At 50.1% G+C, this 23,909-nt stretch overlaps 9 protein-coding genes across 9 annotated transcripts; 4 read left to right on the top strand and 5 right to left on the bottom strand.

The window, feature by feature from the left end:
• Positions 1 to 2,023: 2,023 nt before the first annotated feature.
• Positions 2,024 to 4,589, top strand: N7537_001228 (uncharacterized protein; the record flags this gene model as incomplete). Its single annotated transcript, XM_056892286.1, has 7 exons — positions 2,024 to 2,064; positions 2,120 to 2,194; positions 2,264 to 2,527; positions 2,579 to 3,708; positions 3,776 to 3,890; positions 3,950 to 4,222; positions 4,445 to 4,589. The coding sequence occupies 7 exons, from the start codon at positions 2,024 to 2,026 to the stop codon at positions 4,587 to 4,589; spliced, it is 2,043 nt and encodes a 680-aa protein (XP_056757281.1).
• Positions 4,590 to 5,238: 649 nt separating this feature from the next.
• On the top strand, positions 5,239 to 7,115 carry N7537_001227 (uncharacterized protein; the record flags this gene model as incomplete). The annotated part of the gene is made up of 3 exons (XM_056892285.1): positions 5,239 to 6,268; positions 6,327 to 6,655; positions 6,705 to 7,115. The coding sequence occupies 3 exons, from the start codon at positions 5,239 to 5,241 to the stop codon at positions 7,113 to 7,115; spliced, it is 1,770 nt and encodes a 589-aa protein (XP_056757280.1).
• A 658-nt stretch (positions 7,116 to 7,773) lies between these two features.
• Positions 7,774 to 8,418, top strand: N7537_001226 (oligoribonuclease; the record flags this gene model as incomplete). Its single annotated transcript, XM_056892284.1, has 2 exons — positions 7,774 to 7,821; positions 7,903 to 8,418. 2 exons carry the CDS (start codon positions 7,774 to 7,776, stop codon positions 8,416 to 8,418), a joined length of 564 nt encoding a protein of 187 aa, XP_056757279.1.
• A 479-nt stretch (positions 8,419 to 8,897) lies between these two features.
• pgmA (phosphoglucomutase PGM2) lies at positions 8,898 to 10,707 on the top strand (the record flags this gene model as incomplete). The annotated part of the gene is made up of 3 exons (XM_056892283.1): positions 8,898 to 8,985; positions 9,036 to 9,337; positions 9,395 to 10,707. Exons 1-3 carry the CDS (start codon positions 8,933 to 8,935, stop codon positions 10,705 to 10,707), a joined length of 1,668 nt encoding a protein of 555 aa, XP_056757278.1. The 5' UTR covers positions 8,898 to 8,932.
• A 326-nt stretch (positions 10,708 to 11,033) lies between these two features.
• N7537_001224 (Gfo/Idh/MocA family protein) lies at positions 11,034 to 12,686 on the bottom strand (the record flags this gene model as incomplete). Its single annotated transcript, XM_056892282.1, has 1 exon — positions 11,034 to 12,686. One exon carries the CDS (start codon positions 12,684 to 12,686, stop codon positions 11,034 to 11,036), a length of 1,653 nt encoding a protein of 550 aa, XP_056757277.1.
• Positions 12,687 to 12,825: 139 nt separating this feature from the next.
• N7537_001223 (uncharacterized protein) lies at positions 12,826 to 14,610 on the bottom strand (the record flags this gene model as incomplete). Its single annotated transcript, XM_056892281.1, has 4 exons — positions 12,826 to 12,896; positions 13,020 to 13,601; positions 13,652 to 14,362; positions 14,412 to 14,610. The coding sequence occupies 4 exons, from the start codon at positions 14,608 to 14,610 to the stop codon at positions 12,826 to 12,828; spliced, it is 1,563 nt and encodes a 520-aa protein (XP_056757276.1).
• A 386-nt stretch (positions 14,611 to 14,996) lies between these two features.
• On the bottom strand, positions 14,997 to 16,908 carry N7537_001222 (FAD binding domain protein; the record flags this gene model as incomplete). The annotated part of the gene is made up of 4 exons (XM_056892280.1): positions 14,997 to 15,538; positions 15,593 to 15,679; positions 15,740 to 16,239; positions 16,304 to 16,908. The coding sequence occupies 4 exons, from the start codon at positions 16,906 to 16,908 to the stop codon at positions 14,997 to 14,999; spliced, it is 1,734 nt and encodes a 577-aa protein (XP_056757275.1).
• Positions 16,909 to 18,161: 1,253 nt separating this feature from the next.
• On the bottom strand, positions 18,162 to 20,096 carry N7537_001221 (uncharacterized protein; the record flags this gene model as incomplete). Its single annotated transcript, XM_056892279.1, has 1 exon — positions 18,162 to 20,096. The coding sequence occupies one exon, from the start codon at positions 20,094 to 20,096 to the stop codon at positions 18,162 to 18,164; it is 1,935 nt and encodes a 644-aa protein (XP_056757274.1).
• Positions 20,097 to 21,391: 1,295 nt separating this feature from the next.
• On the bottom strand, positions 21,392 to 22,923 carry erg13 (hydroxymethylglutaryl-CoA synthase; the record flags this gene model as incomplete). Its single annotated transcript, XM_056892278.1, has 3 exons — positions 22,826 to 22,923; positions 22,666 to 22,768; positions 21,392 to 22,605 (listed from the first exon to the last, which is right to left on the bottom strand). Exons 1-3 carry the CDS (start codon positions 22,883 to 22,885, stop codon positions 21,392 to 21,394), a joined length of 1,377 nt encoding a protein of 458 aa, XP_056757273.1. The 5' UTR covers positions 22,886 to 22,923.
• Positions 22,924 to 23,909: the final 986 nt, after the last annotated feature.

The raw sequence follows: 23,909 nt of genomic DNA, 5'->3' as shown, positions 1-23,909 counted from the left end.
CCTCATAGAATAACCTAACACACAAGGGGCACTCTGCATCTGACATGTCAATTACATACTAATTTGCAAGGCGCAGAGTAAGCCGAAAACGGAGCAAAAGCAACCAACTCCAAGGGATGTGATCTCAGTATTCATTCGCAAATTGTGTCATGACTCGGGGCGTTGAGAGGTTACAAAAACATCTCCAAATTATTTCCCCAAGGGATGAACACATTGGGGTAGAAAATTGACGATCCCCACATGGCCAGCCACGAGCACTTTAGCGTTGTAACCCCCAGACACGGCCCGCTCAAATCTCGAGAACTATGTCGCCGGAGACGGTCACCGTCCGCTTTCTGATGTTGATGAGTGATGATGCGATCATCTTTTAAGGTGCTTGAATCGGATTAACACTTACGCCACACTCCAAGAAATACTTTAGGTTCAGTTTGACTTCACAAGATAATCGAGTTGGAATAACTGCCGTGGTCTAGGGTTACTTTTTCTAACGCCACTAACGCCTATTGCGCTCTCAACTGGAGGGGGGAAAACGCACGCTAGCTCTTACGGGTCACACGGCTTGTAGGACATAATTCCACCCGCAAAGATCGGGATCGAGTATCCTTGGATCAAAGGAAAGCCTTCATTTCGCCCGATATTGTTCCACGGCTTGTAATGCCGGATGGTTGGGCTCCGAGAGTAATTCATCCCCGAGGATTTGACTTTTTCCTATTCCGCACGTCCTCCTTTCGTACACGGGATTGCGCTAGCGTGAGACTTAGACCCCAACCTTGGAAGCGAATACCTGGATGTCGTCTCCCCCGTAATTTGCCCCGGACTTCCACTTTTTTCTTCTACCTTTTTACTGAATTCGGAAAAGGGTTCAATTTTAGATGCTCGCTATAATAAAGAGGATTTAGGTCATTTAGGTCTTGCTCAATGCGAGCCCAAAAGGTAAAATACATTGGCCACGTGAAACTTTGAACCCTGTGAAGTCACCGGAAACAAACCTGAGGGGCAGTGATTACCGTGATTTGAGGCTAATTGAGCACCAATAAATTAATTGGCCCTTAAGCATATGCCTAAATTATTTTCGCCAATCACAATTCTGGCCCCTGCCTAGAGGCGATTACCATAACCCGTGCTCTTAGTCGACGAATGTGGCGCTCGCCCGGACATGCCAATATCGAGAGCGGCGATCCTGATGCCTCACGACAATTGCTTTTCATATCTGAAGTTGACGGAAATAATAGATAGGGTTGTAGGACTTAATTGCATAACATGGAGACAACGTCCCCATCATCAGTAGGAAATAAACCTGGGGCTTAACAGCAGAAGGCTTACTTTCACCTCGGACTTGAACAGGTCTAGACAGGGATCCCGGTACAGAACAAAAGATCCTAGAGGGTTTCTTTTCCAGGTGCATGTAGCTGTACTTGGGCCGAGAGACTTGTTCATACTTGTTTCTAGTACTTGGCATTAGGGAAGGTAGCAGAGCACTCTCAATGTAGTATTTTGCCGAGACCAAGTCCTTCCACTTAAAGCCGAAGGCTTAGCGTAAGAGTGGAGTATTTATTTCTTGTATCTCCATTTTTTTAGGGTTTGAAGTTTCCCCATGGGCAATTCAACGTGGGCCCCCCAGGTTAAATCCGTTTCGGGAAGTAGATCAGAGGGAAGTCATGACAAAAGGCTGCCCTTTTTTGGATTTACTCATGAGCCTTGGGCATCTTTTACTCTAGCCAATGAGATTGTGGGCCGCTTGTCAAATGGACTGGTCTGGGAAAAGATTAGATGCAGAATATAAAAGGGTGCCCCTCCCCCAAGGTCAATAGCTACCATTCACCACTTCGTTTGTCTCTGAGACTCATCAAACGAGCCACTGCGGTAAATAGAGTTGCTAGTTGGTTTTCCAACTCTTCCTCTCCATCTTACTTTCTCTCCTTTCCTTCCTTCCACACCAGAAGAGCCAACTCAGCCCACAGCCTCTGGTTTCTTTCTTAGTTTCTATTAACAGAATAGCTCGACCAGGCGCCGGGCCCTCAAAATGGTTCAGGAGGCCATCACTCGGGTCGACTCTAGCCAGCGGTAAAATTTCCTTCTTTCTTGTGCACTTCGCAATACTCATGTCGATTTCATCTAGTTCCAGCAATGATCAAGACAGTGTCGAGAAGGGACACTTTGAGCAAGTTGACCTTCAAAACAATGTTTCAGCCAGGTAAGCTTCGCTCACTTGATTCCGCAGTCATATATTACCTTTTCCTCTGAGTTCACTAACATCAACCAGGATCAAGAACCCTTTGGCCAACTTGACCGAAAATCAGGTGCTGCGCGACGTGGAAGAGTTTGCCGAGGAATACAACGTGACAGACATTCTACCCGAGTTGAAAAAAGGAGCACTAGTTGCGCGTGACCCTACCGAGTTCGAGACTGTGGCAGACTTGACTGAGCCGGAGCTCACTGCCCTGCGTGACGAAGTGCTTCACAAATGGCGCCAGCCTAAATCACTCTACTTCACCATCATCCTGTGCTCTATTGGTGCAGCCGTGCAGTATGTTATCTCCCCAGTACCTTTTTGGGTACATCCCTAACATCAATACAGAGGATGGGATCAGACTGGCTCCAATGGTGCTAACCTGTCATTCCCCGATGCGTTTGGTATATCAGACGATCCCAAAAAGAGCGCTCACGCCGAGCGGAACCTATGGCTCATCGGTGTCGTCAATGCTGCACCTTATATCGCCAGTGCTTGCCTTGGATGTTGGCTGTCGGATCCATGTAATCGGATCCTGGGCCGCCGCGGTACAATCTTCATCTCGTCTATCTTTTGTGTCCTTACCCCCATTGGCTCTGCAGTGACCCAGAACTGGGTACAGTTGTTTGTGGTCCGTCTTCTCCTGGGTATTGGAATGGGTTTAAAGGCCTCGACAATTCCAATCTTTTGTGCTGAGAATACTCCTGCTGTTATCCGCGGCGGTCTAGTCATGTCCTGGCAGCTCTGGACCGCTTTCGGCATTTTCCTTGGATTCAGTGCCAACCTTGCCGTCAAGGATACTGGCAAAATATCCTGGCGTCTACAGCTCGGATCGGCCTTTATCCCGGCTATCCCTCTCCTATTTGGTGTTTACTTCTGCCCAGAGTCGCCTCGCTGGTATATTCGGCGTCGCGAGATGGGCAAGGCGTACCGGTCTCTCTGCCGTCTCCGTAACACGCCTCTGCAGGCTGCTCGCGACCTTTACTACATCCATGCCCAGATCAAGATTGAAATGGACCTAATTGGCAAGAGCAACTATGTCACCCGTTTTGTTGAGCTATTCACTATTCCTCGCGTCCGCCGTGCCACTCTTGCTTCGTTCGTTGTCATGATCGCCCAGCAGATGTGCGGTATCAACATTGTTGCCTTTTACTCATCGACTGTCTTCAAGAACGCTGGCGCAAATGATACACAGGCTTTGTTTGCTTCCTGGGGATTTGGGTTGGTGAACTTTGTGTTCGCTTTCCCTGCCATCTGGACTATCGATACATATGGCCGCCGGACTCTGCTTTTGTTCACTTTCCCGCAGATGGCATGGACTTTGCTTGGCGCTGCTTTCTGCTTCTGGACTCCCGAGGGTACGGGTCACCTAGCTTCAATTGCTTTCTTCGTGTTCCTGTTCGCTGCATTCTACTCGCCTGGTGAAGGACCCGTGCCGTTCACCTATTCGGCGGAAGTATTCCCTCTTTCCCATCGTGGTATGTTTTTCACTTTCAGTTTCTCCTTTCCTCTTGATATATTTTCTAGAACTAACATTGATATCAGAGGTTGGGATGTCCTGGGCTGTGGCAACCTGTTTAGGTTGGGCTGCCGTGCTTGGAATCACGTTCCCCAAAATGTTGAGTGCAATGACTGCCACTGGAGCATTCGGATTTTATGCGTAAGACTTTCTACCCATATTACAGTTTTCTCATCAAGTTCTCTAACGATTGTATTTAGTGGTCTGAACGTCACTGCAATGGTCATGATTTTCCTCTGGGTTCCCGAAACGAAGCAGCGCACTCTTGAAGAGCTGGATTATATATTCGCAGTTCCTACTCGGGTGCACATGAAGTATCAGGTCACCAAAGCGCTACCGTACTGGTTCAGGCGTTACATTTTCCGCCAGAATGTTGAGCTACAGCCTCTTTACCAGTTTGACCATCTTGCGAGTGATAATGGGGATGTTGCCATGTCGCGGAAACAGAGTGTTGTTTCTGACCATGTTAAGTCGTAGACTAACTAGTCAGATCAACAGGGCTCTGATTTTTTCGATTCGGGTCGCGGTTTTTGTTCCCACGGGTGTTAGAACCAGCGGACTGACATTTGGCTCTATTTTCTTGATATTTGCAAATTGAGATGATGAATGATGCACTACTGATTTTGAAAATAATGAATTTATCTCAAGAACCACCTTTTGGGTATTAGAGGGTATAGTACCCATCCTGGTTATAGTAGGGAAAGTGTGCTCCACAAGGTTTCGCAGAAACCATGGTTGCTGGGGGATCAGCTGATGTGGAGATATGATCAGATCAAGTTCAATGTTGATATGATTAGTATGTATGGTAGTATTTTGAGGGGGGTAAATAGGGGGAAATGATAGTATTTCATCAAGTAGAGTCATGGTATAAAGTATAAATGACTATAAATGAATATAAATGTAGGCATGCTGTAGGCTACTATAGGCTACTATAGGCTTGATAGGTGTATCACGTGGGAGTTCGGGGGGGGATGGCAACCCTCATGTTTTGGTCCACTCCCGCCCCTCACCCTTTTCCCTTGAGAGCTCAGATCTACTTCTCTTACTTTCATTCCTTGTGTTCGCATTTCGAGGTTGTGTGTACCCACTTGAGCCCACGAACCTCAGTGTCGTGTCTTTGGACCCAATCCTCCGGATATCCAGGATTCTCCCGTCATCGTGACCCTCTTTTTTGAACCTCAGAAACAAACACACCAGCAGCTGCAGTGGAGCTCAAGGAACTGCTGTGGGCTGCTGGGTGAGTCGAAACCCACTACTACCTTGACCGCCTCCCGCCTATAGCTTATTCTCTCAACACCCACGAGGGAGCAAAAAAAAAAAAAAACAAACTAAGAAAGAAGTTCACCTATCCTCAATTTGGTGTCACTTTTCTCGTGTTTTTGCCCGAGGTATTTATTGTCTTAGTTGCGGGGCAGATCTGGCCCTGCGCCTTAGTTGGACTCTTCTCCCCACAGTGCAACATCCATATCCCACTTAACCCTTTCCCACCATGCCCTGCTTCAAAGGGCTTGCCGTGAGCATCCACACGCCCGATGGCCCAATCTCCGAATATTCCATTCAACGCCATTCTCGAGCTTCCCGCATAGGTTGTTTCATTCCTGTTCCTCCACCCAAAATTCCCGAATCTGGGACCGGCAAAGCGGAACAATCAACCTTCGCCATTTCCGTCACCCTCCTGAACCCCGAGCAAGATGTTCCTTACTCGACCCCAAAGCCGACAGCAGACTGCCCCTCGCCGAAACCGAAAGTCGTGGGCAAATTGCCCGGTGAGCCAGGACAAATCGCCGGGACGGTCGCACCATACCAAGGCTTGACAAACTCAGCGAACGAGACCGTGGCTGCATACATCTACTTTGACGGAAGACAGAAGGAGGAAGTGGCTACGCTACTGCGGCGAGGAGAAGAGACATGGGTAAATTCACGCTGGGTCAGCGTCCCGGATAGCGAAGGCGGGGGAATTGCCGAGCGTGAGTTCTTGTTCCGCGAGGTCGGTCTGGAGCGCTGGCTCAATGGATTGGACCTGGAAGGCAAGGATGCCGCAGCCAAGATTGAACGCAGGCGACAAAAGATGGAGAAACGACGTGCAAAGCGCGCCGCCGAGGAGGACCCGACTGCCATGGAATTGGAGGACAATCATCCTGCCAAGTCCAAGACCATTATGCGATATGGGAATGATGAGAAGTCGCCCCTCGAGGATGTCTCAGACGATGACCTGTCCTCCGACTCTGACGACGACGATCCAATTCCCGAGACAGCGGGCCAGATTAAGGTTGCTTTGTTCCGAGTTCTGGCGTCGGGAGAAATCAAGCGGGGCGAGTACTCTCCGCAGTTTGATGCACACGACGATGAGGAGGGTGGCCAGGATAACAGCGGCAGCGGGGATGCCGATGTTGACCACACCACAAGTTTCGCGAAGCCTAAGTCACTCGACCCGAAGACCATTAGTACGCAAACTGTTACTGGTATTGACCCGACTGATAAGCCATACGCTGTATTCACTTTTATGTACCGTGGTGAACGTAAGTATTCTCTACATCGCTCTTGATGCGAATTGTTTCTAATTTTACATGAACATAGGCCAATTGCAGAAGATGGGTATCTTGAAAGATCCCAAGGTGCAAGAGACGCCTGCTGCCACCAAGCGCAAGTCTATACAAGCTGATTTCGCAAACCTCGGCCCTATCAAGCCTGGGGGCTCTGTTGGATTCCTTAATTTCCGGGACAACGAAGCCAAACCGCGGAAGGGCAAGAAGACTGTCGATGAAATGGACAGTGATGACGACGACACCGACAATCCCATACTTGGCAAGGCAGACGATGAAGAAGCCAAGGATGACGATCGGTTCTTGTCTCCAGATGACATTCAACGCCAGGGAGAGCTGGCGGAAAGCCTGCGGAAGATTCGAGTAGGTACAATCCTAGCATTCCATTGGTGCTTTATTAACAATCCCACAGCTCAAGCGTCAGCACTCCGCCGAACCACCTGGAGCCAGTGTCGGTGACTCTGCCGATACGCCGGCTTCCGGATCCGGATCCACGCCCCCCGCAAATGAGCGCTCAGCAACACCGCCAAAGACTGCAGCAACTGGATCTGCAGGTGAGCCCTCAGAGCCATCTCAGCCAGCTGCTGAACCAGAGGATGGCCTTTTCGGTAGTCCGCTAAAGAAACAACGCGCGAGTGTTTCTACTGCAGATGAGAATGCCCTCAGACGCCGGATCGCAGAGTCGTCGGGTAGAATCAATGAAGTTCTGGGCTCTTCCGCTCCAACGGAATCAACTTTGACCACTCCGAAGATATTCGCCGATGGGTTCAGTCTTACACCTGATCTTTCCGCTGGACCCCCAGCGAACGATGAGGAGTTGTAAGCCCGCAATTATCGAAAATAGTCTACTTCTGGGTGGTCGGATCTCGAGATCCCGTTTGAGCCATTGAGCCTGACAGGCTACTACTCTTCGCTTTGGAGAGCACTGGTCGTTTTTACTGTGATCCTATGGATCGATTGGGATTTTGCGGGTTGGCGAAATCCTCATTGCCATTTACTGGGTCCTCTGGACGGTCATATGTATTGCTTTTCTACAATTACGCCGTTATGTCCACTACCTACAATACAGGGAACATGTTGAAGGAGAAAATACATTTGCTGCACCGATCAGGGCAGCTTGATTATAATCTTAAATCCAGAAACCAGCGTAGGTGGATAGAAGTAATTATATACATTGTGCACTATATATTCCAAAGGTTCCCGAGGTCCATTTAACTGCAAGCATTGGCTGACACAGCTTAAAACACGATAAGCTTCTAAACCCTGAAGGCTATAGCTGAAACAAATATACCTTATTTTAAACTCCTCAACTACACATCCATGCTCAGAAGTATCTTTCTACCTGCATCTGCATTACGCAGTGTTCTGGCCCAGCCCGGCTTTCTCCACCAAGTGAGAGATTCTGCCAAGCACCCAATTGCACCTCAAATCATTAACAGCTTCAATAGCTCAGAATAGCCCCCATCCGCCACAAATCCACCATGCCACTCGAACGCTCAACAGACCCTTTGGTCTGGATCGACTGCGAGGTACGTCCAGACACCCCATCTCTGATCCAAAACCCTCATCCCACGCGTTTCGCAATTCCCCACCATTAACTCCCCTCCAAGATGACAGGCCTAAATTCGGAAACCGACAAGATCCTCCAGATCTGCTGCTTCATCACAGATGCCCAATTAAACCTCCTCGAACCGACCGGCTTTGAAACCGTCATCCATGTCCCAGACTCCACCCTCGACGCGATGTCGCAGTGGTGCATAGACACACACGGCCGCACGGGCCTCACCGCCGCCGTGCGCGCCTCGACCACCACCCCCTCCTCCGCCGCCGACTCTCTCCTCGCCTACATCCGCCAGCACGTCCCGGTCCCGCGCACCGCCCTCCTCGCGGGCAATAGTGTTCACGCCGATAAGGCGTTCCTTGCTTGTGCGCCATATTCGCAGGTGTTGGATCATCTACATTATCGCATTCTGGATGTCAGTTCGTTGAAGGAGGCGGCGCGGAGGTGGGGAAGTGATCAGATGCTTGAGCAGGTCCCCCCTAAGCGGGAGGTTCATCTTGCCAGGGATGATATCCTTGAAAGTATTGAGGAGATGCGGTTTTACAAGGAGAAGCTGTTTGGGTGATGTGGCTGATATTGTGGCTTGCTTGTCTCTGTTACTCCGAGACATGGGTCTGAGGGCTATTTTTAAAACTCTGCTTGAAATTGACCTTGACTCCCTTTTTTTCCTAAGGTGGGAAGAGACCATCAATATACACTCCGTACACGTACAGTATATATACATTCGGAAGAATGTTGTACGAAAGACATTATTTTTGATTCCCCCGCGGGAATGATCTGCGGCGGGGGGTAATTTGAGAAGAGGTACCTTGACAGATAAGTTGTAGATTGGACTGAATGTAGAACAAATCAGAGAGCCCTTAAGCTGCACAAAGTGTAGAAAGTACAAGCCTATATTTAAATTAAAATATTCGAATGTGGCAAAGTACACAAGAGTACTAGTGGAATGATAAACACATGACGCCAAACATTGGCCCCTCCCCGTGGAGCTTAACAAGTCGGTGAACTTCTCTCTCGAACTCTTCCCCCCTCTTCTTCTCTTCTCCTTGCTACCTCTTTCCCTCCAATCTTATTCCATCATGTCTGTCCAGACGGTCTCCATTCAGCCCTTCACTGACCAGAAGCCTGGAACGTACGTTGCTCATTGCCCCGCAATTGAACTGTTAGCTGACTTGCTCCCAGCTCCGGCCTTCGCAAGAAGGTCAAGGTCTTCCAACAGGCCAACTACTCCGAATCCTTCATTACTAGCATTCTTCTATCAATCCCCGAGGGTGTCGAGGGTTCCTTCCTCGTCATTGGTGGCGATGGCCGTTACTACAACCCCGAGGTCATCTCCAAGATCGCAAAGATCAGTGCCGCCTATGGCGTGAAGAAGCTCTTGGTTGGACAGCATGGAATTATGAGCACCCCGGCTGCTAGCAACCTCATTCGTGTGAGAAAGGCAACTGGTGGTATCCTCTTGACTGCCAGTCACAACCCCGGTGGTAAGTGATGGTCAGGAGTATAACACGATCTGTTGGATACTAACTGAACACTCACAGGTCCCGAGAACGACTTTGGTATCAAGTACAACTTGGCCAACGGTGCTCCCGCCCCCGAGGGCGTTACCAACAAGATCTTCGAGACCGCGAAGACCCTCACCTCCTACAAATACCTCGATGTTCCCGATGTCGATACCTCCACCATCGGTTTCAAGAACTACGGCCCCCTCGAGGTTGAGATCGTTCACTCTACGGCCGACTACGTGACCATGATGAAGGAGATCTTCGATTTCGATTTGATTAAGGAGTTCCTCAGCTCCCACAAGGACTTCAAGGTCCTGTTCGACGGCATGCACGGTGTGACCGGACCCTACGGCGTGGATATCTTCGTCAAGGAGCTCGGTCTGCCCACCAGCAGCACAATGAACTGCCAGCCCAAGCCGGACTTTGGCGGCGGTCACCCCGACCCCAACCTCGTGTACGCCCACGAACTCGTCGAGGCCGTCGACGCCAACGGCGTGCACTTCGGTGCCGCCAGCGATGGTGACGGTGACCGTAACATGATTTACGGTGCCAACAGCTTCGTCTCCCCCGGTGACAGCTTGGCCATCATCGCCCACCACGCCAAGCTCATCCCCTACTTCCAGAAGCAGGGGGTATACGGCTTGGCTCGCTCAATGCCCACCTCCGGAGCCGTAGACCGCGTGGCCAAGGCCCAGGGTCTGCAGAGCTACGAAGTGCCCACCGGCTGGAAGTTCTTCTGCAACTTGTTCGACGAGAAGAAGATGTCGATCTGTGGTGAAGAGAGCTTCGGCACTGGCAGCAACCACATCCGCGAGAAGGACGGCCTGTGGGCCGTCGTGGCCTGGTTGAACATCATTGCCGGTGTTGCCAAGCAGAAGCCCAACGAGACCCCCAGCATTGGCTCCATCCAGAACGAGTTCTGGCAGACCTACGGCCGCACCTTCTTCACCCGCTACGACTACGAGAACGTCGACAGTGAGGGTGCCAACAAGGTCGTCGGCACTCTGTCCGACTTGGTCGCCAACCGTGACACCTTCATTGGTTCGGAAATCGCCGGCCGCAAGGTCGTCGACGCTGGCAACTTCTCCTACACCGACCTTGACGGTAGCGTCTCTAAGAATCAGGGTCTGTACACCAAGTTCGATGATGGCAGCCGCATTGTCGTTCGTCTTTCCGGCACTGGCAGCAGCGGTGCCACTATCCGTCTGTACGTTGAGCGCTACGAGGCTGACAAGTCCAAGTTCGGTCTCACTGCTCAGGAGTACCTGGCTGATAACATCTCGCTGGCCCTCTCTTTGCTCAAGTTCAAGGAATATGTTGGCCGCGAGGAGCCTGATGTTAAGACCTAGGTTTGGTTAGGTTGTTAGGGTTAATGTGGAACCTGCTGGATGGGGATCACCTTTTAATTGTTTTGCAGTTCTATCTGAACGCGAGAAGAATGATGATCGAAAAGCAGGATCAAGATTAAAAAGATTATACTTTAGCATGAAGTAGAAACCTGCATCTTTATTATAATCCGAGCCTGTCTTGTCTTAAACCCAACCCTCCAGGTCTGTGAAGCTAACGAAGTATACGCATTATTGTCTGTACCATATCTCGAATAAGGGAAGTGAACACAAATTATTATAGTATCGTATCATCGTATCATCGTAAATCATCAACCAATTCTATATCATTATGCCTTCCACGCAGCAGCAGAAACCCTCAACTTCTCCCCCCACCAGCTCTCCCATTTAACAACCCTCTCCTCCCTCCTCGCCTCCTCGGCCGCAAAAACAACAGCATGACTCCTCACGGCCTCCTCAAGCGAACACCCAACAAACCTCGCCTGCGCTGTCTCAACATTCAATCCCCCCTCAACAGCCTCAACAGCACTGACAAACTGCCTCGCAAGCCCAAAGTCCCCACCACCATGTGACTCGTTCTGCCCCGGCGGCGGCTTTGGTACATCAAAAACAGCAGTCTTCGCCGTAGCAAAATCATAAACAGAAATCGTTGTGCTATCATATGAAATCTCACCAGTAGTACCATACACCCGGCCCCGGCGCTCGCACTGTTTCTCTGTAGGTGCAATCATATGGAAACTCGCTGTTTTAGCAAGTCGATGCGGCGCCGCCTCCTCATCATCCCAAACAAAGGTCACAACCTGATCGTCGCAGACATCATTATCAGCTTCGTAGACGCACCGCCCGTACCAAGGTCGCGCAGCGATATCCGAGTCCACCATCGTATCCCGGTCATAGTCCTCGGCGAGACGGGAGAGGAGCAGCGACTCGGCAGCCTTGCTGCCTTGAGCACGGAACATGTCTTCGATATCCGGGCAGACGATATCAACCGGCCAAGCCGTGTGACCTGTCGCGAGGTGGCGGTCGTTATATATTTTAACTGCGCTGTAGTTACAGTCACGTTCAGCTGGGCAGGAGAGACAGTTTGTAGCGTTGCCTGCGGAAACAGGCTTGCGCTTCTGGCGGAACTGCGTCATCGTGCCGGCGGAGGAGATCGAGCGCGGGAAGTGCGGCTGCTGGTCTTGTTTGGATGCTTTTTCGGGGGAGGGTGGGGAGCAGAGGAGCCAAAGGATGAAGTCGATGTCGTGGCAGGATTTTGTCAGGAGGGAACCATCGCCTGCTGATGTTGCGCGCCTCCAGTTGCCCCGGACGTAACTGTGCGAGAAGTGCCACCAGCCTACTGGCTCGCAGTGTTCTAGGGAGACTATATCACCGATTACGCGGTCTGCAAGGAGGAGTTTGCGGAGGAGGATGTTGTGTGGGCTATAGCGGAGGACGTGGCCGATTGAGAAGATCTTCTTTGGGGCTTGCGGGGTATTGTTTGGGCCTTCAGGTGGTTGGAGGGCTCGGTATACTGTTAAACAGTCGTCCAGCGAGAGGGCTAGTGGCTTCTCGCAGAGGATGTGCAGCTGGAGTGGGGCGAGAGCTTGTAGGATCTCGACGTGTGTTTCGTCTAGTGTGCATATGAAAACTCCGTCTACACCCAGGGGAGTTGTGATTGTGTCTGCCGTGTTTTCGTCGTTCTGAGTCGCCCGCTTCCGTCGTTCGAGTTCCCACTGTACCCATTCGCGCCAATCCGTGAATTCCTGGCCCTCTCGGGGGGATTCCTGTGCACCCCATATATATTTTCGTCCAAAATCCCGCCGTTTGAAAGCGTGGGGTTCGGCAATTGCGTGGATTACACCCGGTGTTACAGTTGTGACGGCGCGAGCGTAGGCGTTTCCTCGAGAGCCGGCGCCGATGATAAGAAAGCGTAACTGCTTCAACGACGAGAAGGAGGAGCTAGGAATATTATCCTGGGGAGGTGGGATTGGTTCCTTCATGTTGGCTTGGGTTGAAGTATTGGGATGCGGGGGATAAATTGGAGCTTTGGAGCTTCTAAGATTAGGGTCTAGCGATATGCCGAGTAATTGATAGGCTTTGTTTTTTTCTTTTCTTTCTCTGACAAGGGCTGTTACTCTGTTAGAACCAAGCGAAAGAGTAGAAATATATACGCAACAAAAAGGTCGAGATACAAGAAGTTGCAATGGGCACTGCGTTGTAACTGCGGGGGAACGTAACATCAGCAACATCAGCCAGGTTCTGATTGGCCACTCCAGTCACTACATTACATATGTACGGATATTTGTCTTCGGTCTATGTCTGTGTCTTTTTACTGTCACCCTCCGATTCCTTTTCCTTGTCGAAAATCATAGCAATCTCTTCCAAAGACCGCCCTTTTGTCTCGGGGAACAGGAAGTATATATGAACCAAGAACACTACCAGACAACCGAGAAAGACACAGTAATACTTCCATGCAATCGCCGTGAACGCCACTGGGTTGACATATTGGTTGAAGAAACATGCCACAGCATCTACCGACAGGGTGACAGCAATACCCTTGGCACGCAGATGGAAGGGTAGGATCTCAGCTGGATACGAGACGAACAAAGGCGTATAAGCGATATCATATGCGCCAAAAAAGAGAAATAGGAGTGGAACGACCGCTATTCCTGCAGCAGGGAGATTTCTTTCGGCAAATAGACCAGCGGCTAGTGTAGACATGGACAGGAAGACGATCATGGCCCCCGTGGAAATAAGCCATAGAATGCGGCGGCCGTATCGCTCCGATGCAAGTGCACAGGCTGCCCCAAGGAGGAAGTTCCAAGCATTGAGGCTGACGTTCACAGCTGCTTGGTCCGATGCCTTGGTTATTCCCACTGATCTGAGAATCGGCGCGAGATAGTATGACAGGAGACCTGCGATACTGTTAGCAACGGGGGTTTCTTCAAGGCGTTGAGGAGCATACCATTTCCAGCCCATTCTTGCATAAGCCCAACTAATACACAGATGGCCAATCTATGCATGTTACCTCTGGATGAGAAGAAGGAGCTCCAATTTCTGGTATTAGTGATCTCGGCTGTGATCGTGTTGCATATTAAACGGTACTCATACTGGACCAGCTCGTCGTCTGTGTCTCCATTCGCGTGGTACTCTCCCAGCACAGCCAGGGCTTCGTCTTTCCGGCCTTTGGATACAAGCCACCTCGGGCTTTCGGGTACAAACATGATCAACCCTATGATCTGAAGCAACGGATAGAATATCTGCAGCAGACTAGGAACTCTCCACGACCAACTGTTTGCTATGCCGATGGTTGCATACGTAACCGCTGCCGAGCTAATGGCGCCCAAACACCACGATACAGTATAGAGGGCCGTGGCCGTCTGTCTCTGCCGAGGGTGTGCGATCTCGGTTGCCAGGAGAGGAGCTGCATTCTGGGCGATGCCCATCCCCATACCCGACAAGATTCTCGTGCCAAAAAAGGCCCAGTGGTCTTTCACTGCGGTCTGAATGATAGCTCCCACGATCACAATGCTGGATCCAACCAAAACACCCATCTTGCGTCCAAATCTATCGGCAATATAAGAGGCTGGCGCGAAGGAAATCAACGCCCCCAGAGAAGTGGCAGCAATTATCAGACCAACTATATTGGGATCTAGTCCACCAATTATGACACCAACTATTTTATGATTAGCATAAATCTCACAGTATCGGGATGGAGACATTACACTCAGGCAGCACAAGTAAGCTATTCACGAGATTTCCAATATACCCAGCCGAAGAAGCGGTGGAGAACATGAACACGATACCCATGTTTAGTTTACGGAGCCCCCTATCTTTGATCCAATTCGGATTTGTGTTGTTCTGTAAGAGCCTAGAGGCCTCCATCGGGAGCTCCTTCTCCATTGTATCTGCCTTTGTCGCCATATGGTGTGCTCTCTCAGAGATCGGGCTTGCTGGATAAAGTAAAGTCGAATTGTATAAACTCGGGACTTCATCGTGCTATACTGGCTAGCTTATATCCCAGAATTATACAGAACAAGGGATCTCCTACATTCTTCCGACTCAACAAACCTTCAGCCTTCCCCAGATGATCTTCGGATAGTTCCAGGATAACCGGTGACTACAACTTGAATGCTCGGAATGAAGGGAGGAATGCAAGACTACCCAAAACAAGCAATGTAACCAGCACAAAGGTCCCACTATCTCTGATTAGCTAGTCATAGCACCCAAACCCCCATGTTCTGCAGTCCAAAAGAAGAAGGATATTGTACTCTATGATGCCACCCACCACAGTGACGTGAGACAAAATTTCATTCATCACACTCTCCAAGTAGCGAAGCATACCGATTCCCAAGCCCACAGAACCCTTCACACTGCCCGCCAACATCCCTACCCTTATGCAGCACCTCCTCCATGCCCCATGCAACACGTTCCGCGCCCACTCTCGCGCCCTCGAGATTCGGCGCCCCGGGCCCAAGCCGGAGAGATGCCATGCGACCCGTCATGAATAACGGTACGTCATCCCGCCACGACAGATCGTTCGTTAGACATGGGAGACCTGACTTGACCTCGATTGGGTATTGGTCATTCATTTCACGGAGTAGCGGCATCTCGCGTACGTCCGCCCGTACTCCGGTTGCGAAATAGATGTAGTCTATTTCGGGGAGCTCGGGGATCGGCGGGTCGGTTGTTAGGGCCCAGGTCTGGGTGGCTGGATTGTACTCGTGGGTTTTTATTTCTGTGCAAGGGTGTATGGAGGCGCGGTTTTTAGACGCGTGCTGCTTTACAATCTTCGTGTAGCGTGGTGTAATGCTGCCGCCGTTGCGAGCGGTTTGGAGCATCTCAAGGCGCTCTAGGATATATTAGTATTGGCCTTAAAATAGGATTTGGGCATCTCTTTATATACCTTCGTCGGTGTCGGCGGACCAGAAGGCTGCTTTCTCCCAGTTCTTGTACTTGCCCATCCAGGGCAGACTGATATCGAAGTGTTTGACTGTTGTTTGAATAAGACATTGTCCAAAAAGCACTGTTTTTCTAGGAACGTTATACATACCCTTCATGCCGGACCGCAGCAAGAACCACACTTTCGTCACGCCCTTGCGAACCGCCATATCGACAATCTGTGCTGACGATAGCCCACCTCCAACAACGACAACGTTGGTCTCTTGCCGCCGCTGGATCTTATTCTGTACATTGGGACTGGGAAATGATTTGATCTCCGTGCTGTGGCAACATGCTGCGGCACCCTCTTGTTCCGTCAAGGGTTTCCATGGATAGATCTTCGACACACCTGCTCCGCCAGGACCGATGGCCAGGACAACAGACCGGCTATAAAACTTTTCTCCCGTGGATGTGGTGACAGTAAACAGCTTCGAGTCCGAGCTATCAGAGAGATAACTATATGAGAGATCTGTGGCCTCACGCTGCAAGATCTGACCGGGCTCATCCAGACCATACCGCTCGATAATCGACGAACAATAATCCGAAAAGAGGTCTGTGGAAGGAGAGAAGTAATCCTTCCGGTCTCGTTCGTCAATCTCAGCTCCGATTGTTCTGTTTACAAGGATGTAATGGTTAATGTTCTGCTTCAACCACATTCGCACGGGACATCACTTACTGGGGTTTCCCACCCTTTCTCCTCTTCTTCTTCTTGTGCTTGCTCATCTCCTTCCCAACACACCCGGAAATTTCCCAGAGATCTGCATCCCGCCCGCTCTCCTGGGTATAAGCCAGCATACCATCCCGATCCCCGGGATCAACATGGAAAAACATTGGGCTGCGGAGCTGTTTAATTTCCAGCGTGCGGAACGCATTGTTCCACCGCTGCATCCATTTATCGCCAGAGCCGTCGAGGACGAGAGTTGAGATAGATGATGTCGACGATGTTGACGATGTTGACGATGCAGACGACAGTGACGGCACGGAAGATGCAGAGTCAGTTGAGGTGCGCCGTTCCCGGTCTTCCGGGCAAGGACATCCGCGTTCATTGTCCCATTTTGCGGCACGCACGCCTTTGATCTTGCCGTGTCGTCCTTGTACCAGGCTCATACGTCCGCTGTGCTTCTTGATCCAGTGGTAGCGCTGGTGTTCTTCGTCTGTGAAGACTGCTGATGGCGTTTCTTCGCTCAGGCGTGCGGCGACGGCGAGGCCACATGGTCCTGCACCGATTATTATTACGTCACGGATTTCATATTCTTCTGGTAATTCTTGAGATGAGGACATGTCAGAAGGACGAAGAAGGGTTGGAGTAACGGTGTGTGGAGGATATGTAGTGGTTGTGGTAGTCTTTCAGAGCGGAATGGAGTAGTAAACTTGCAAGAACGTACGATTATAGGAGCAATGTCTTTCTTTTGTAGTCTACTAGTATAACTGCATTTCTACAATGTCCTCATAAGTTGACTATCGAGGTACTCGTCCCCAAGGTCCTTGGGACATGGCAACATATAGGAACAGCTCACGCTCCACAATTACCATGACGGGTTTGACGGGGTATTGGTGTCAATCTCTGAGGACCTTGGGGTTGTCTTCTTTTAGTTTGGGTTTAATATTTGAGCCGTTCTCATATGCTACTGTGTTAGATGTATAGGTACGGGCTATAGAGACTTATTGTATATTTGACACTTTCTTACTTTCTAGGGGTTAGACTTATCTAAGATGTTGGACTGGCCATGAGAATGACATAAGTTAGACGATGCAAACTTCTTGGGATCTACTATGTAAAGGCTTGACGAAATCTCAATTCGGTCTTTGACTTTCCTGATATATATCTTTGTGGCCAAAGCAGATTAGTTGCTTTCGACGTGAAAGGTTATGAATAGGATATATGCATACCTTTAAATATTCCCAGTCAACAACTATGCCATAAATTGCCTCATCCTTCATAAATTTCGCAACATTCGTCGCGAAAGCAATACAGGTCTCAGGGACCGCCATGTCCCCGCCATTTCCTCACGCAGGATATCATATTTCTCCTCCGAGAATCCCCATAAATCAAGAGTAGAAGGAACGGAAGAAGGCACGCAAGTAGATAGGGTCAGAGGTTGAATTAAAGTTAGACCCTCATCCATGATGGATCCATGGATTACAGCCCATTTTGATACAGACTTTGATAGAGTGGCAACCTTGAGATGAATCAGACCGTCTCTATAAAACATGTACTGATTGGGTACTCAAATGCAAAGACTTAGTTAAGCCTGGTTTGGAGGATTAGATCCTTCCTACTCCTTCTATAGAAAATACAGAAAATACAGAAAATACAGAAAACACAGAAAAGAAGAAAAAAGAAGAAAAGAAATTAAATTAATAAGAAAGAAGATATTTGCAAGGGGGAATAAGGGGAATAACAAAGCACAAAAAACCACCAAAAACCACCAAAAGAAATAAGGAAATCAGCGAAAGAAAGAAAAGGAAATAGAATCAAGACTCCAAGCCCCATAAAACCGAACTACCTCCAAACCTGCGCCTACACAAAACCCTTATTTATGCCATTTTTTCGGCGTCGTCCCAGCCTTCGTCCTAGACACACCTCCCTCCCTACGATGCCAAGGATCCAAAGGCCAAACCCAACCTCTCACCCTCTTAGCATCCCGTTTTTCCCCAATCTGTGGCTCAGGAATCCACTTATCCTTCGGCTCCGCCAGAATCCTCTGACGAGTCATCGCACCAGGTCCGCCAACGTTGAGGTGGGCAGAAGGCTGTTGCGGAAGCGGCACCGACTTCGAAAGCATCAACAAGAAATACAACCCCAGCCCCGCCGTCATAGCTGGCAATGCGTCCTCAGCCGGCTCCGGGTCCGACGAGTCATGACGTGAGGGGGAAGATGAGCTTGACGATGACGAGAAAGAGCGCGCGCTGATGGGCGTTGCGAGTGGTGCATCGCGCACGTGTAGATGCGCGCCCCTTGCAGCTGCCGTCTTGAGCGGGATTGACGCTGCGATCTCCAGATACCCGAAGTAGGGGACGTCGTCACCTGTGTCGCAGCCAGCTCGCACGCAGACGAGCTCGATCTCGGTGATTATGAAGCCGTAGCGGCAGGAGTGCTCGCGCATGCACCGCTGGAGGTGGGCGAGTCCATTGAGGTACTCTACGCGTCTGTGGGGGGCTTCGTTGCGCATGCCGGTGTTCCAGCGGTCGAAGCTTTTCACGATACCGACTAGTCGGCCGCGGGGGAGACCAGCGCTTGTTTGCTCGGTGTCCGAGAGGTAGTTTGCTAGGAAGTGGGGGTGACCGTGGTTTTTATGGCCTGTGTTGCGGACGTCTGGAGCAGCGTAGAGTTGGAGATGGTCTTTGCCTTGAGAGACGGCTAGAGCGGCGTTTATGCGTGGTGCGTAGAGGTCGCGGATCAAGCTCACTAGGTCGTGCTCGGATTCTGGGGCTAGGCTGGCTGGGGGTACGGTCACGCGCGGTGTGAGCTCTGCCGGGATGTCGGTCTTCAAAAGCTGGATTAGTCGGCTGTCCAGGGAGTCGAATGTTGCCAGTGAGAAGGAGCTCCAGCTGCGCAGGTTGCGGATGTCCCACCAGAAGTAATCGTGTAGGCCGCGAGTTGGAACCACGCTCACGTTGCGGACTAGGTTGATTGGTTGGATTGGTAGTGTCAGATAGGACAGTAGAGTTGTGGACCTTGGGGCTAGGTCTTCCTGGGGACTGAGTAACGCTGGTGAATGCTGGGCAGCTGATGCCTGGCGGTAGTTGTATTGTGGTGTCGGCACTGTCAATGGAGTCTGTGTGCTTGCAGGAACATGCTGGCCCCCCAGTCTTTGAGAGTATGATGGGTAGGACATGATGTTTGGGGTGATTGGGGTGACTGGAGTAGTCGGGGTCGTCTGGGCCTGCATTTGAGGCACATATTTTGGCAGCTCTCGGTAGGTGGGATACCCAAACCGAGTCAAAGTGGCGGCATCGATGACAGATGCCGACACGGAGCGTGAGTGCCCCCCGCCTGCCTTGCGCTTGTACGAAGGGGTGATGGTCACGGGTGATGACAAGGCAGGGAAGCTGCCCGGCGCAGTCATTGGCGCCGGCGAGATGGGAGAAGCCAATGCTAAGCGGCCCGTGACATCGCGTGTGCGACGGCCGGTTGATGGCCGCGCCGGTGGGTAAGGGATAAATCCAGGAGGTGGGTTCCGTGTATTAGACAGAACACGACGGTGGCGAAGAGGCCCGCCAGCAGACACTGGCTCAATCACGACGTCTTGGGGTCGGATCTTAGGCAATAGCTTAGGGCCATGATGATGTCTGGTTGGCGACGTGGTAGGACTGGTATTTCCAGTCATAGTCGACCAGGGAGATGACTCGCTTGAATAGACGGAAGAGTTGGAGGCATGACGACTATGTCCAGAGTCAATGTACTCCTCAAGAGAAAGACGCGGCGGCGTCGTTGGCCGAAAGCGAGCAGAATCGACGGCAGACATGATAGTAGAGCTGTTGATTAGGCGTGTCACCAATAACAATCTATCATAAGAGTAACAAGTGAATGAAGGAACTGATATCTTGTTGACCAAGTCGTTCACAAAGGCATGATCCGGAAGGAGGATGTTGGGATATTAAATGGACATCGACAGAGTCTCAAACAGCCAAGCATGATGCATATAAAAAGATTGACTGACGAACCCTAGCCGATCTAGAAAAGATGAAACATGGAGAAGAGCCCCATTGTAACGCCTACGGAGCTTGAGAATCTTTTTTTGGGATCCTAGTCTCCGATCAGAGGCACGTCCACTCGATGAAACGCGAAACTGCCGACATTGTGCCTGAAGACAGGCATGTTGAGCAACAAGGCCCTTGAAGCTGCCCCTCCGAGGGGGTCCAGTGCGGCATAGTGCGGTTTCATCGGACTGTCGCGCGTTAAGATGTTACTATAATTTGCATCTTCTTCAATATCATTCTTCAGATTCCCCAAAATGGTTAGCCTGCTGCAGGAATCTCGACATGTTCTAAAAACGGCAACAATTAGGTCACATTTCTAGGTAATTAGCGGACTTGTTGGTGATTCTCCCTGCTTCAGGACTCGCGGGGTTCAGCGGTTAAGGGTTCCAAGAAAGCAGATGGTTAAAAATAGTCATCGGGGTCATGGAGTGTGTGATTCCAGGGCCTAAACGGGGTAAAAAGGACCGTTTGAAAGGAGGGTTACCTGCTTTAGATGCGCCAGCCGAATGTGATATCCAAGTCGGCGGCTACATGTATGGGATGAGTTTGAGGTACGCGCCGAGCACCGGCGTCATACGCAGTGATTGGATGATCTGATCTTGAAACTGAGAAATGTCCCATAATTAGCAACAATTAATGCAGTTGATGGGGGAGTTCATGCAAGAGATATACATTGTAAGTATCTCGAAAGAGGTTCAGGTCAAATCGGGATGGTCAACACATAACCGCGCATTGACCCCTGGGGGTGTTTCACTGTGGTTAGTGTACTTTGTATGTAGTTAATATCGACTTTTTAGGTACGGAACACAAAGAGTTATTTAGAAATTCATCTCATTAATTGTCTTTTAATTATTTCATGACATTCATTGCATGTGGGTCGAAATGATTAAAAACACCCAACCGAAAAGAGTAAAAGAAAAACGAAAGGAAAGGCCGAAAAAAAGCCCTTTCTGTGGTCTATGCACCTTGACAAAACATTCAAAACGCTCGGGGGAATCTCTCTGAACCGTCTAAACAACACATCGAACGGTAAAGGCAATCGCAGAACATCAAAGAAACTTTAAGCCTTGATCTCGTACTTGCGGCGGAACATGTCATCCACCTCAGTCAGGTAGTAGACACCGGATCCAATAGTCTCGGGGTTACCAGTGGGCTTGAAGTCCTTCTTCAGGTGGGCGTGCTCACGGAGCTTGCACATGGCATCATATGCAGCAGGCTCGAGGATAGTGCGAGCATTGAGGCGGTTCTGGAGGTCAAGCTTCTCAACCATGCCAGAGACATCGCCAACAATCTTGGCGCTGAACATGGAGCTGGCAAGACCGGAACCGTAGCTGAAGAGACCAATGCGCTTGGGCTCCTTGGGGTCGAAAGTGACATTGCTGAGCAGGCTGGCCAAACCGCCGTAAACGGTGGCAGTGTACATGTTACCACACTGGGTGGCAACCTGGAGACCGGGGTTGACACGCTCAGCGAAACGCTTCTTGGTCAGACCCATGAAGGTCTTCTCAACAACCTTGTCGGTGAGAGACTTCTCGTAGTCCAAGTCGCGGAGCTCGGGGGCAACCTCCGCGAAAGCGGGGTGGGAGGGGTTGGCCAGGAAATCATTGTAGAGCATACGAGCGTAGGACTTCTGGACAAGCTTGCAAGTAGGGGCGTGGAACAAGATGTAGTCGAAACGGTCCAGAGGGGACAGGGACTCGTCGGTGGCACCGTTGGCACCGTTGGTCTGGGCCTTCAGGGTCTTCTCACGGGCGTCGTAGGCCTTGTAGCAGGCATCAACAGCCTCGGTGTAGCAACGAAGAGAGTAGTGGCCATCGACAACGGGGTACTCGCTGGTGAGGTCGGGCTTGTAGAAATCATATGCGTGGGTGAGGTAGGAGGCACGGAGACCGGGCTCGAAGACGATAGGAGCATCGGGGCCAATGACCATGGCAACGCAACCAGCACCACCAGTGGGACGGGCAGCACCAGCGGCGTACAGGGCAATATCACCGCAGACCACAACGGCATCACGACCATCCCAGGCGGAGGACTCGAGCCAGTTGATGCTGTTGAAGACGGCGTTGGTGCCACCGTAGCAGGCGTTGACGTTGTCGACACCCTCAATGTTGGTGTTTCCGTGAGGAGCGAAAAGCTGCATGAGAACGGACTTGACGGACTTGGACTTGTCCAACAGGGTCTCGGTGCCAACCTCGAGTCTTCCAACGGACTTGGGGTCGATGTTGTATTTGTTCATGAGGGAGGAGAGGACGGTGAGGGTCATGGAGTAGATGTCTGCCGGGCAAGATTAGCTGATTGGTCCTGATCTCCATTGGAATTTGCCGGTGTACATACCCTCACGGTCATCACAGAAACTCATCTTGGTCTGTCCGAGACCGATGGTGTACTTTCCAGCAGCGACGCCATCGTACTTCTCGAGCTCAACCTGGTCGACACACTGCAATTGACAGATTAGTATAGATCTTAGGTGATAATATACACACGGAACACTCACCTGAGTAGGGAAGTAGACCTCAATGGCCTTGATGCCGATGTTTTGGGGACGAGCAGCCATGGTGGGGGGTATGGAGGGGCAACTTTTTTTTTTCAGGGGAAACACAAGGTGAGGGTGAAGGGAGATAATGAAGATGAAGGAGATAGAGATGAACGAGAAGAATATTAAGATAAAGGTAAAAAAAAAAGAGGAGGCTCGAAGAGAAGGCAATTGATATAAGAATGGAAAGGAGTATGTACTCGGTTCTACCGTGTACGATCTGTCACCACTTATTATTAAATTTTTTTTCTTTTTTTTTTTTTTAATTCCAAGTGGGGAGATCTACCCTGGTTTTTTGGTTTACCTTTGTTACAGTTCCTTTGGGCCGGATAATTGCCTAGGGGATATATAAGAGTTAGTATGTACTATGTATGTGTGAAGCTATACTGAAGTGTATGCATGTGCGCTCTGTACTCGCTAACTATACTTCAACCTTCAACCTTCAACACTTTAAATAACGAACAGTAAATAGTAAATAGTAAATAGTAAACAGTAGATAGTAAACAGTAAATAGTAAACAGTAAATAATAAACAGCAAATAGCAAATAGTCCTATAACTATGTATTATATTCTGTTATACTCTGCTACGTGGCTTTTAATAAAAACCCTCAACATCTAAGCTACGGTGTAGAACTGAGTCTGCCATCTTATCGATCTCTTGTCTCCACTCAATTCTCCTCGTTCAGCATTTCCTCTTTGAGATCTTTTATCTTTAATATTCCTTTCCGAGCTTCCCCTTCATTCTCGAATTTAGTGGAGCAATGGAGCAATGGAGCAATAGCTATATTAGGGTTAAGTGGCATCACTTCGGAAGTCTGGGATATTTAGCCTGAAAGTTGCTTCTCAATTGTGTTCGAGACTGCCCACAGGTCTGTGTTCGACATTGCTAATATTCCTGACTGTCAGAGTTTCAATCTTCAGTCTTCATTTTGTATTATTTTGATACTATCCACTGATCTTTATCTTTGAGGTGGATGGGGTATGTAGCATGGAGAACATCTGCACGACACTATATTTCCGGGGTCCGATATATTTTTTTATATAT

The sequence above is a fragment of the Penicillium hordei genome (genome assembly GCF_028827395.1).
Source record: "Penicillium hordei strain IBT 12815 chromosome Unknown utg000001l_segment0_segment0, whole genome shotgun sequence".
NCBI classification, from domain to species: Eukaryota; Fungi; Ascomycota; class Eurotiomycetes; order Eurotiales; family Aspergillaceae; genus Penicillium; species Penicillium hordei.
This window is presented reverse-complemented; position numbering and strand designations above follow the sequence as displayed.